This window comes from Primulina tabacum, chromosome 12 (genome assembly GCF_025594145.1).
Source record: "Primulina tabacum isolate GXHZ01 chromosome 12, ASM2559414v2, whole genome shotgun sequence".
Lineage (NCBI taxonomy): Eukaryota > Viridiplantae > Streptophyta > Magnoliopsida > Lamiales > Gesneriaceae > Primulina > Primulina tabacum.
The window spans coordinates 32,262,518-32,276,998 of NC_134561.1; the positions used below are offsets into that span (position 1 = coordinate 32,262,518).

General features: G+C 35.3%; 1 protein-coding gene across 1 annotated transcript; it reads right to left on the reverse strand.

The window, feature by feature from the left end:
- Positions 1 to 1,881: 1,881 nt before the first annotated feature.
- On the reverse strand, positions 1,882 to 5,021 carry LOC142520719 (ADP-ribosylation factor 2-like). Its single transcript, XM_075623822.1, has 6 exons — positions 4,905 to 5,021; positions 3,753 to 3,922; positions 3,526 to 3,596; positions 3,233 to 3,352; positions 2,229 to 2,347; positions 1,882 to 2,137 (listed from the first exon to the last, which is right to left on the reverse strand). Exons 1-6 carry the CDS (start codon positions 5,009 to 5,011, stop codon positions 2,050 to 2,052), a joined length of 675 nt encoding a protein of 224 aa, XP_075479937.1. The 5' UTR covers positions 5,012 to 5,021; the 3' UTR covers positions 1,882 to 2,049.
- Positions 5,022 to 14,481: the final 9,460 nt, after the last annotated feature.

The following is a 14,481-nucleotide window of genomic DNA, read 5'->3' on the forward strand; positions in this document are numbered from 1 at the left end:
AGCATTGGTATATCTAGAGTTCTAAATGAATTCCATAATGATGTGATGTATCTTTTAATAATAATAGTGACATGGTATATACAACTGAGAAAATGTCTTTCCAAAATGCTCATGTCTTACTCTTGTCAGAGATTCTTTGTACTATTAACTCGTCAGATCACATAAGATATCTTCACCCGTAGGTGAGCGGTAAATCCCCAACTACAAGGCATTCTCCTACGTATTTCTAAACCACACTCAACATCGTCACCTGATGACCCTCAATGGAATTGATAAATTGATCAAAGTGCATGCTAGTACGTAGAGCCTCCACATTTTCTCGGGTCAAATGACTAATGGTGTATAACCATAATCACATAATATTCCACTCGATAAGTGATAACCACTTGAAAAGCCCGATAGATTTAGTGCATCATCAAATGATCATCCATATGTATGAATGGGCATCTTTATGCTCTTACCAATTAAACATGATGTTTACATCATAAATAACAGTTTCAAACTCTAGCGACTTTTATCCTTATTTTAAGCAGGTGAATCGACATTTGAACCAATTTAGAAAATACAATATGCTTCCTAATGAATTCATGATCTTACGTTGAGGGGCAGACCTCATTATACACATTGTATATTCAAGAACTTTATCTATGCAGCTTACATGTGTATATAGGTAAAATAAATGGTATAATTGAATAAATCATAAAATATTATTAAATAAATATTGTTTTTATATAAGTTTTATCCTTATTTTAAGCAGGTGAATCGACATTTGAACCAATTTAGAAAATACAATATGCTTCCTAATGAATTTACGTTGAGGGGCAAACCTCATTATACATATTGTATATTCAAGAACTTTATCTATGCAGCTTACATGTGTATACAGGTAAAATAAATGTTATAATTGAATAAATCATAAAATATTATTAAATAAATATTGTTTTTATATAAGAGTCAATAAAGTTTAAGCCATAAGTTGGCTAGCTTGGCACTTATTATAACACTTTTATCGTGTTTGGATAGAAAATTTTGAATTTATGACAATATTTGATATCAAAATTTTTGAAATGGATGGATTACAAATGATTAAGTTAAATGATATACTTGAAGGAAAAAAGATTCTTTAATACGTAAAAAAAAAAATAGATACAATAGATATGAACTGTGTAAAAAATCTCCATATCGAAAAATCTATATTGCATATCGTACAAAAAAATTACGGTATTAAAAATATTTATTTGACTTCATATCGAAAATTTCGTTATAATATAATTAACATATCGATTATACCGAAATACTACGATATACATAAATTTCGATACGGTCTAAAAATATATCATTTTATAACAATAAAAAAATATCTTATATTTTTAAAAAAATTAATTTTATTATTTAAAAATATTATATATTTTTAAATTTATATATATTATTTTGATATTTTAATATATACCAAGAATTTTTAAATTTCATATTGTTAACGTACTAAAATTTTTTGCTAAATTCCATATTTTTTGATATAATAAGTTCGATATGCCAAAAATTCGATATTTTTACCACCGCTAATCAAATCTACCAATCTAAAACAACATATTTCAAATCTTTCATTACAAATTTACAATCCGACCTAAGGTTCGATTAAATTGCACCAATATTTTAATATAGTCTATTTCTTTAATAAGTACAAACAATTATCATCTATACACATTATCTATGCACATAAACATTAGCATCATACAAGAATCATACGCATATGCTTTTTCTAGTATTTCTAAATAATACAAATATGCAATTTTTATCATTAAATAAATATAGATTTTGTAATGCAATATGGTAACCAATATTTAATGTAACAATTCAAATAACATAATCAAAATTCAAAACTAAACAAAATGTTTGCAAATGTATATGACAAGCCATTTAGTTATACAGCCAATTTGAAAGTTCCTAAACAATTTCCAACAGTTGAAAAGTAAAATATAACAAGCCACACGGAGACCAGAGACGTAAAACATAGAAATCCAGAACCGGACAAAACAGCACTATCAAGATTTATGCCTTGTTAGCAATGTTGTTAGAGAGCCAATCGAGTCCCTCGTAAAGCCCCTCCCCAGAGGTAGCACAAGTGCTCTGAATATACCTGGGCACAAAGATAACACAATATTAAAGGAAACGCTGTCGGTATCTTAGAATAACAGATGATCGAAGCAACTAGATCGAGAGTGTTTTACCAGTGGCGCTGCCTGAGTGAGTGCAAGCCAAGCTTGTCAGTTATTTCAGCAGCATTCATTGCATTAGGAAGATCTTGTTTGTTAGCAAATACAAGTAAGACTGCATCTCTCAGCTCGTCCTGAAAAAATGGGGCCAAAGTTCGAGCAAAATGATCAGAAGGAGCTTTGACTATTAACTTGAAGGCAGAGTAATAAAAGTATAAAACTCAGAAATCTTATGGCTAAAGATGAAACTGCTTCATGGAAAGAGTCCCACAAGAGGCAGGATTTCTTTTGTACCCACCTATCCCTAGGGTAAAACATTACTATTGCAAGGAAACAAAAATTGATATGTTCGTTAAAATGACTCATAAAACATTACTATTACAAGGAAACAAAAATAGGAATGTTCATTAAAATGACTCATTTATGGGTTTCATATTTGTCACTTAATTGTACCAAGGGAGGTTAATACACAGTAAATTCGTTGTCATTGAAGTGCGTGATAACAGGGGAAAGCCTTCTAGATCAGGATGCTAAGCAGTTATTCAACTAGTTAATCATGCACTTTATGCAGTATTGTTTTTAAAGGCCAAGATCATAATGGCATTTGCAGTGATATATTTGAATAAATAGTTCAAGTCATATCCATGAATGTAAGTGTAACATTGTGTAAACAAACAAAAACTATAAATCTCTTGTTTATTACCTAGAGTATTTAACATAGTAGACGATACAATTACAAATAACCCGCAGTCCAGGACTGATCTTAGCCCTTAAGAAGCAGAAATGTTGAAAAGATCAGCCTTTGATTTCTATCCCAACCAATCACCATGACCATGAAGCATGAAATACAGCTATAAGATTTAACATATAATTATGGTCAAGCAAACTGCAGGAAAAGAAATCCCCCAAATGTTCATCTACTTCCCTAATAGAATGCTGAAAAGCAAGAATGTTGAGCCTCAACGATTGTTTGATGTTTTACTTATTGAAACAGATTGGAAAAAGAAAAAGATTGTCACCTCATTCAACATCCTATGCAGTTCATCCCTTGCCTCCACAACACGGTCTCTGTCATTGCTATCTACCACAAATATGAGACCCTGAGTGTTTTGGAAGTAGTGCCTCCACAGTGGACGAATCTGTCAAAGAAATTAAACAAAACAAGAACTCTTTTGTCATTTGATGCACGAATAATCAATCATTATGTGAAATAAAAATGGCCCACAAAAAGACAGCAAGTGTTGAAGTTTCTTTATTTAAATAAAAAGTAAACAAATAGAGTGGTAAACAAAAAACTAAACATAAGGCTCACCTTGTCCTGACCTCCAACATCCCAAACTGTGAAGCTGATGTTCTTGTACTCAACAGTCTCCACGTTGAAACCTGAAAATAGAATGAGAACCCCATAATGTTAACAACAAATAGAAGTTCAGCTTAAAAGCAAAAGATAAAATGGGGATAAACCGGATAGGATGCTAAAGAAGGTCATGAAAACTGAAAGATACAGCAACATTCAAATTGCAGATTCAAGGGCCATACCAATTGTAGGAATAGTAGTCACAATCTCCCCGAGCTTGAGCTTGTACAGAATGGTTGTCTTACCAGCAGCATCAAGACCAACCATCAGAATTCGCATCTCCTTCTTGGCAAAAAGCCGACTAAAGAGCTTAGTGAATGTCAGCCCCATTTTTCTTTCTTGCCTTTGATCCCTAAAAACCATTATTGCACAAATAGATTCAAAAAAATAATACTATACAAAGATAGATATGCAAATGCATGAATCAGGACAGCAAAAATAATGTGCAATGGAGGCATGTTGATGTCTTCACACTAATTCAAAGATGAAATTCTGATTAGATGCATTGAGATGACTGAAGAACGATTTACAGCAACATTACTCTTTGTGTTCAATTAAACATCTTGGTAATATGAAAAATTTGTATGCCTACAGATTTATCCATAGCTAAAGGAAATCAACACACAAAGACCAAAACAAACTTCTTACTAATTGGCCATGCATTCAAATTCACGTAAATTTTCAATCATTGAAACTATTTTTGCGTCTTACATGATTTCATTGAATCAATCATATATTAAGTAACGATGAAAAAATTCCAAACAAGAAATGCGCATCGAGCACCTATAATTTTGATTTTAGGCTCCATGAAATTAAAGGCCCACATCACGCATACAATCATATTCGAAAACAGATTAAAACTTAGAAAACAGAAATTAAAAATTCAAGATACTGGTCGAGCTAGAGGCTAGAGCTCACAAAATCGAAATTTTCACCATAATTTTTAGCGGATCAACAGATCCACAAGCAAAATCAGATATTTTCCACAATCTCCTCTGTAAAAAGAAAGGATTTTAACTTCACAAAACAATTTACCGAGATCCTCAAGGTAAAATCTTCAGATCAGACCAGATCAGATCACAACAAAACCAAAATCTAACACCGCCGACCGCACATTCTCAAAATCCACCAAAAAACATTCAGTCGATCCATACGAAAAAATGCTTCATTTCAATCAAATACCTCCGCATCAGAACAAAAAACACCAAAATCCACATCGTATACCACAAATCTAAACATTAAATCAACAAAAAAATACAAACAAAAAATCACATCAAACAGCGAATCCACGAAAATCAATCACAAATTCGCATGCGATTCAGATTTCTCCTCACCGGAAAGTACAGATCTGGCGAAGTGCTGGAGAGAGAACGTGGAGAAAGATAAATGGAGCTGCCTCAGGACAACGCGAAGAGATTAATAACTTCTTTCTGAGAGACATTGAGAATCTGTAGCCATTGGTTATTTATATTAATCCCGTGCATGATTTTTTATATTGTCCGAATTTGCCCCTCGATGTTTCATAAAATAACGGCGTTGCCCTTTTGAGAAAGTGGCCGTTGTGACATCAGTTTGGGGAATGTACCGTTGGATATTGTCCACATGCTGGCGGGCGAGTTAGATCTCGCCACGTCATTTATTTAATATACTAATTTTTTTTTACCAAATTTTAATTTAATTTACTAATTTTCGGCCCTGATTTAGATTTTTTGGCAGAGAAACTGTGCACCGTAGATCTCCACTTGCAACGATTCGATAGACGGCTTATTGAAATAAACAGATGTAGATGAAGAATATGTAATTAGTGGAACTTTGATACACTGAGCATATTAAATTTTAATATAAATTAGAGTATAAACGTATCGAATCGAGTTGAATATTATAAAAATAAGATTTAAGTATCGAATCCGAGCTTGACTTGTTGAATACTTCAGCTCAGTCAGGACCGACTCGAAATATTCGAGCATATTTTCAAGATATTTGAACTAGAAAAAGTTTCGGAATATAATTATTTAATATATGATTGTACTAAGTAATAACATATTAAAGTTCATGAGCTAAATGAGTGGCTCTAACTCAGCTCGAAAAATTTTTAAGCTTGTTTGAATATGAAAAGTTCATGGACCAGCTCTATTTCTTTACACTGTTTAATGTGTTGTGTGTTTCCCACGTGCAAAGTTCAATTCGATGATAACATTCTTAATCATCGATATATAAACGTTGACTAATTATTCCGATCGACTCGTGAGATAGATATTTCAATTCTTTCATGGTGACACTGTGATAAGTTAGATTTGTTCATCGACCCTAAATTGAACCCTTTGGTATGCTTTAATTGTATTCAATTTAATTGGTGGACGAATATTTTTATAAAAGGTGAAGGAGAGTGATCATTACATATTCTTCTATTTTAGGAGGAGAAAAAAATTAAGGCGTACACTAGCACGAAGCTTGGCAACTCGAATCTTGAATCTTGAAACAAACAGATTTGTGTTATTTAGTTATTGGAGAGACTAAAATTCTAACCAGGCATCGTGCTTGACTCATGTGATATGACGATAAAATGATATGAAGTTTATGTAGTGTAATGTTCGACGTGTGGGTTGATTGTCTGTCGAATGATTCATACTTATCTTATCAATCACAACAAACAGTGCCAAAATCATGATTTTCTGCCCTTCGTATTTCTCAAATTGTCACACAAAACTCATAACCCATAAGCTTAAATTTTGTTATATCCAAGTATATTAAGATCATTGCAGAAGTGGGAATCTTGAGAAATCTGGTTTTTTTGTGTTGCAAGTATAAGTTCTTCCCCTCTGAACCTTCCTCAGTGCCGTAAAATAGAAGTTTGCTGCAAGAAATTAAAGTATGTATTAAGAATTATTATTGATCAAACCTGGAAATTTCATATATCACAATGTTAATTCATCGGTTACAACTTTTCTTGAAAATAAAAGGATCGCATCTTGATAATCTAGGTTGAAACTATACATCAAACTCCTACGAGCGCAACCCGGTTTGCACTCATGCAACAGTGTTTTTGGTGCACTTGAGCAAAGACACCTGAAATCTTCTGCAAAAGGTTCATCAGTAGAGTAGGGATAAGAGTATTTGATAGCTTAAACTATTGATAGAGCTTCGGTTTCGACAATCCAATCGCTCCGATGGCCCTGGATGCACCTTCCTTTACTGCCATCATTTCTGCCAAATGGGGCGAAAATCGTCCAGGTATACATCTACCAAAAGCAAACAAGACAATGACAGAAGCATTCTCGTAGCACTTTAAAATATTCCTGATGTTTGTACCGTTGGAGAAAGTAGAGAAAACAATCAAAAACACAGAGAATCAGAAGGTAATAGTATGTATAACACTTGGATGTGAGGCGTTTTGAAATATTGTTCTTTAAGGTCTTATTCAATGTCACTTCTCAAAGTTTGCTAACGAGTTTTATCAATAAATTACCTCAAGATACAACAACCCCTTTAACACAATATCTAGCAATAATATTGAGTTGCATAACATATTTATATATTTATATAGAATTGCAATGGAGAGTTGTGTCTCTTCATGAATCAATGTGTGTTTATCAAACGATGAAATCATTACAAGACACCTTTTCATTTGAATAACTGGAAGTAATATAGCAAACTAATGAAATGATCCAACCAAGAGACATATTGATACAAAATAAAATAAAAGTCTTGGTCCGGACGTTGCCTGGAATATCCAAGCAACAAGTGCAGTGCGGAGGCACCCAAATCGGTGGCCCCTGCGAGGTGCCTTTTACCCATAATCATCTGGATAGATAGAGGAGCGCGGGTGATCCCATAAATGGGCGGCCTACGCTCTGGCTTTAGCTTTTGTTTTGTTGTGTCTTTTCAATTACAATCTCTTGCAATCCCCACTAGATTGTAATATGTCTTCCATATTAATTCCCACAGACACGCATACAAGAAGGTGTCTTTCGATTTTAACTTTCAATTAGTGAAATACTTCAAAGTATTTGCAAGAAGGTAGTGAGCTTTTGCTTAACTTCACCTTTTAATAAAACACGATAAGTACACCACATATGAACTATCCCAGATTTCAAATATGTTCAAAAAATTTTGCAATATTATGGCCTTTCGCTCGATCTTGGATTCATGAACATTTACAAGATTAAACCACCGTCTTGTTAGAAACAAACCAATTTTTAGTTCAATAGGTAAAGTTTCAAATCATGTCTTTAGCTATTTGATACTTGATCTTCTTTAAGAGTACTATGCTGCCTGCGACGAAGTTTATATAATTCTTCCCATTCACATGAATGATAGTCACATTATCAGTTAACACACTTACAAAGACCTTTTTCCCTTCCAAGCTCACTGAGATGTGATAAAATTTGCAGCTTAACTGTTGGTAGTTTTTCTTATCAATCATGTGTATCATGATTTTATTGATTACATTTGATATGTTGTATCAGACATCCTATGACAAGGTAACTCCCCCGTCACTCATTGATTTGGGGTATGATATCACGGTCTTCCATTTACAGCGAGGTCTGTGATCAAGGGGAATCTCCATTTAAACTTGTACTTGTATTTCATTTGATTGACAAAAGGCGTACATCTGTTTGAATAGCACATTTCTTTCTTATAGTCTGTGCAATAAATTTTCATTGCACAAACTTTCATTCACTTTTAAAGAGTAAATAAACTAAATCACCAGAGTGAGGAAACCAGATTTGATAATGCAATAACTTGTTTTAACTTTTTCTTCTTTCTGATAACATTAATCTATTTTACTTCTACCAGTTGATTTCAGATATTTATTTAATCAAAGTCTATATAACTTCTGATTTCGCGTGTATTTGTGCTTTTGTTCTACGTTGACATGGAAGCCCCTATTTGTTATGAGTTGCTGAGAGATATGCTTTTAGACTGTGTTGGGCTTTGAGAACATAAGTAATAGGCTATTATTTTTTACCTAAGCAATTTCGCTACTGGTTTGAGTTTGCTGTAGTTTGTATGTTCCAAAGACATAATTTTCGTAGTTTGTGCTTGAAAAAATGTTTGATGAAAACCCTTTTGATGCTATTCGAATAATTGATCATCCTTTGTTGTCATGCAGCCTACTTTATGTCACGCCTCAAAACTTAGGGTTGACACCGGCGTTCTTTCACAATCACACAATTGAAAACAATCAGCCTCGTAGCACAGTATCACCGAAACCAGTTTATATATCATAATTCAAATGAAATAACAATTTTCTTTACAATACCGAAATCTCAAAACGACAGAGTTTAATGTGGAAACGTAAAACTGAATAATCATAATAAACCTTAAACTTAATATAAAATCTTGATTATTCACCAGCCTCAAAACCGGTTCGATTCCTCTTCCTCGAGTTCCTCCTCGGGTTTATCTGGGAAGGGTTGTAAGGGGGTGAGTATTTTGGGAATACTCAACAAGTGGGGGCGTATCAAGCACAATAACACAACATGCATAAATTTCGAAACACATGACTTTCATATAATTCAAAAATCATGCATAACATTTACCAAGCACTGAGATTCATCTACTTTCTATGGTTTACTGATATCAATCCCTAATTTTTACTCATCTAAGAGGGCGAGGTCGTATAGCGATTATATCCCTCACCTCGTAAGGGTACGTCAGGGTTGAGATTCCCACTCATATACAGTCGACTCATCACAGTGCTTAAAACCGTATGACAATCGACACAAGAAAGGAGTAAGAGAAGGATTGTACTCGACTAATTTTTGAAAACGACATATGCATAAATTCGAAATTTCAACTTTAAAAACAAGCCCATGATTTACAGTATTTTTAATTGCGAAAAACGTGGATGCTTGGCTTCGGGAATAGGGTCGCTTCTCGTTCTTGTTCGGACAGCGCTTCGGCTTCGATTTCTAGCCTACTTCGGGATGATTTTCGGGCAGAGTTTTGGTTAGGGCAGCTGCTGAATTTTCGAGATTTTCAGAAAGGCATTTTCGAAAATTTGTGTAGGGAATGCTAGGGGTTGATGGACTATTTATAGGGGAAGGGAAGGGCAGGGAGCTAAATTTGGTACTCAATCATGCCCAAGATTGGCCTCAATCTTCACGTTTTTGGCTTCAAATTTCCATCCCATATTTGAGTTATTTAGCTACCAAAGTGTAGGATTTATTCCTCAATCCATTGCTCTCAATTTGTGTAATGCCTGAAATAAATATCACAAGTTGTTGATTTAGTAATATAGATTACTAAATAATTAATGCTTTTTAAAGAATGAAATATGACATATGTCGGCCATATGAAGTCCAAATGATTTGAAATTTGGATATAACCCAGAATACTCAAAGATATAGAAGTTTCATGTTTTGAGTTTTGAAAAATTTAATCGTTTGACTAGTCCAAAAGGATATACCGGTGTTAACATGTTAAATATTATATATTATATTATATTATATTATTTTATTAATATAAATAATATAATATAATAAAAAAAAAAGAAAATAAGAGGATAAATTTGAAACTCAACGTGAGTTCCATTCATTTTGTACAAGACATTTGACAGAAAATAACGAGAGAGGTGAGAGAGGTGAGAGTTTTGATTTTCTTTTCGATCGTGCGATTTATCGGTTTATCCAATCGACGAACCGACTTTAGTTTTGGGATCGTTGACACGAGGTCTTCGATTTGAGATATAAATTTTATAATTTTGGGGATGTTTAAAATTCATCGATTTCTGGAATAAATCTGATAAATTGTTAAATCATACAGAAATTAAAGATTGTTGAGTAGTGTATGATTTTAACGAAGTAGAAAAGATTATAGTGGTGTTATTTTGAATTATTTTCAATTTATTATAATTAGGGATTTTTAATCGTTGGATTGTGATGGGAGAGTTGTTTGTCTGTTGTTATTAATTCTGATTATATATTCGGAGTCTACGAAGTATAGGCTACACGTTGATATAAAGTTTTCGTAGTTTAACGGATGTTGTAAAATAGCCTATTAATTGGAGTTAATTTATTATGGTGTATTTTATGTTAGTATTGTGAATTAAATACACCAGAATATGAAATTGTTGAACGATAAGAAATTATAATCGAGTTTTATATTTTGTTGAATTAATTGTTGTTGGGCTATTTGATGTTATATGTTGAGGCTGTTATGATTGTGTTGATACGGTGACAATGATCTGATATTGTTGTTGAATTATTTAGATACATCACAAGCCTCGAGATCAAAGAAATAGCCAGATTTTATATATACTCGATTATCAGGTACGTGTTGACGTACGAGCATACGTTGTTATTGTTTAGTATTGATAAATACTATTGTGTTGAACGATGATAAATCACCGGAATTGGGTGATTTGATATTATATTTGTTGTTGTTTATTATTGTTGATGTTGTTGGCTGTCGTTGTTGGTAGACGTCACGTTGATGTTGTTCATTCAACGATATTGTTGTCGCCGGAGTTGGGGTGCGACGTATCGTTGATGTTATTCGTTCGACGATATTGCTGTCGTTGGTGTTGGGGTGCGACGTATCGTCGATGTTGTTGTTCGTTCGACAATATTGCTATCGCCAGAGTTGGGGTGCGACGTATCGTCGATGTTGTTGTTGTAGTGTGATGTTTTTGAGTTTTTTGATGGCAGATTCTACAGAAACGACAAAGAGGGTATTTCTGTTATGATTTCAGTTATATTTTATGTTGTTAATATAACTGTTATGTATTACGATGATGATTGTTGTGTATGCTCACCCTTTGGGGGCTGTTTCTATTGGACATGTCACAGAACTATGCAGTGAGACATGATAGAGGAGAAGGACTAGGTGTGTCTAGTCAAACAGTCCTGTAGTTAATAGTAGATAGAGATATTATAGTTTATTGTCTTATTTGAGTTGTGTGTATGTATTTATTATACTATTTCTGCTGCACTGATGTAGATAGTGTGATGATTGCACTATTTTGTCGTATATGCATTATATTATTACGTCGTTGAAAAGAAAATTTTTATGCATATGACGTCACATGTTGTATGATTACGTGGCGAGATTTGGGGCGCTACAATTTGGTTCAAAATCTAGGTGCAAGGGATGGGATGATTTTTTAGCAAACTTTGTTTATTTGCTTCTAAATACCTTGAAAGCTTCCTTGTATCCAAGCATCACACCCATTAGGCATAGGATATCATAAAATTTCGAAAATTTGATTACCATATCATGCCTTAATCCTTTAGATCTTGTAGGATATCTCAATCTTGTAAATCTCCTTCCCAAAATTTGAAATTTTCATGTCTTGGTATAAATATTATTGACTTGATAATTAACGTTTTCAATAATAAGATTTCAAATACAAGGATTTCGAATATATTTTCCCACTTCATACCATAATCTAAGATCCTAAGCTCTTAAATTTCTTACACATGAATAATTAAAAAGATTACAAAAAATCGGTTCTTACATCCTTCCCTCCTTATGAGAAGTTTTGTCCTCGAAACATGATTTGGCTTGGTCACTAAAAAGGTAGGGATATTCTTTTCGCATCTTTTCTTCAACTTCCCAAGTGGCTTCTCGCTCGGTGTGGTTGGATCACTGCACTTTGACGTAGGGAATGATACGTCGTCTAAGAACTTGTTCCTTGGTGTCCACAATTCTGATGGGACATCTTCGTATTTCAGTTCTTCTCCCAAGTTTCCTTCGGTCAAGAGTGGTTCTACTTCCAACACGTGACTTGGGTCTGGAATGTACCTCCTAGATTGGAACACATTGTGGATTCTTGACATGCTTGGTGGTAGTGCCAGTCTGCATGCTAGCGCCCCCACTTTTTCCAAGATTTCAAAGGGTCCAACATATCGAGGGTTCAGTTTCCCGCCCTTACTGAATCGGACAACTCCTCTCATAGGAGAGACTTTTACATAAGCCTTCTCGCCCACGTTGAAATTTACAGGCCTTCTTTTAAGATTTGCCCAGCTCTTCTGTCGATCTTGAGCTGTCTTGAGCTTTTCCCGAACAATTTTAACCTTGTCCACGGTCATCTGCACTAGCTTTTGTCCCACCACGGCTTTTTCTCCCACTTCATCCCAATACAGTGGTGATCGAAATTTCCTTCCATAAAGGGCTTCGTATGGAGCCATTCCAATGCTGCTGTGATAGCTGTTGTTGTATGCAAATTCGATCAAGGGGAAATGAGTGCTCCAGTTGCTATTGAATTCAAGAGCTCATGCTCGCAGTATATCTTCTAAGGTTTGTATGGTTCTCTCAGTTTGCCCATCGGTTTAAGGATGATAGGCCGTACTTAGGATTACTTTCGTTCTCATGGCCTCTTGAAAGCTTTTCCAAAAGCACGAGACAAACCTTGGGTCTCTATCAGATAAGATGCTCACTAGCACTCCATGCAGCCTCACGATGTTGTCCATGTATAGTGAAGCCAATTTGTCGAGATTGTAATTCATGCGGATGGGTAGGAAGTGTGCAGTCTTTGTGAATCTGTCCACGATCACCCATATACCGTCGTGGCTTTGCCTAGACTTCGGCAATCATACCACAAATTTAATGGAAATATGCTCCCATTTTCACTCGGGAATTTCCAGAGGTTGCGGTAATCCTCCAGGTCGCTTGTGTTCTGCTTTGACCTGCTGACATATCTGACATCTGGAGACGAATTCAGCTACATCTCTTTTCATGGCATTCCACCAGAAATTATTCTTGAGGTATCTGTACATTTTTGTACTGCCTGAATGGACTAAGAATTTTGACTTGTGCACCTCTGCCATTATCTCTTGGCGAAGGTTATCACTGTCGGGCACACACAGTCTTCCTTTCATCCATAATATTCCCCTGTCATCAATCTGATGATCATGAGACTTCCCTTCTCTGACTTGCTCCTTAAGTTTGGTCAGCACCGGGTCTCGATCTTGGTTTAACTTGACGGTCTCCTGCAGACATGGCTGGGCTGAGAGGGAAGCTAGAGTCACTTTGCCTGGGCCCTTCCGACTTAGTGCATCAGCCACTTTGTTTGCTTTACCCGGATGGTAACTTATGGTCAAGTCATAGTCCTTCAGAAGTTCGATCCATCGTCTTTGCCTCATATTCAGCTCCTTTTGGGTGAACAAGTACTTGAGGCTCTGATGGTCTGTGAAGATTTCACATTTAGCACCATAGAGGTAGTGCCTCCAAATCTTTAAGGCGAAGACAACCGCTGCCCGTTCCAAATCATGAGTAGGGTAGTTCTGCTCGTGCGGTTTCAACTGCCTTGATGCGTAGGCGATCACTCTTCCTTCTTGCATGAGTACGCATCCTAGACTTTTCTTAGAGGCGTCACTGTAGATAGAGAAATCTTTATTTTCTGCGGGCAAGATCAACACTGGCGTGGATGCGAGTTTCTCTTTCAATGTCTGAAAATCTTCTCACAACTCTCACTCCAGATGAATTTAGAATTCTTCTGTGTGATTTTCGTCAGTGGCATGACTATCGAGGAGAACCCTTCGACAAACTTCCGATAGTAACCTTCCAATCCAAGAAATCTTCTGATGTCGGTAGCGTTCTTAGGTTTCGGCCACTCTGTAATCGCCTCTACTTTCCTTGGATCCACTGACACTCCTGCTCTCGAGATCACGTGTCCTAGAAAGGACACACTCCTTAGCCAGAATTCACATTTGCTAAACTTAGCATAGAGCTTATTCTCTCTTAAGGTTTGCAGAGCAAGGTGAAGGTGCTCTTCGTGGCTCGTCTCGTCAGATGAATAGACGAGGATATCGTCGATAAATACCACTATGAACTGATCCAGGAATGGCTTGAATACTCTGTTCATCAGGTCCATGAATGCTGCCGGTGCGTTGGTCAGACCAAAAGACATCACTGTGAATTCATAATGTTCATATCTGGTTCGAAAGGCTGTTTTGGGGATATCTT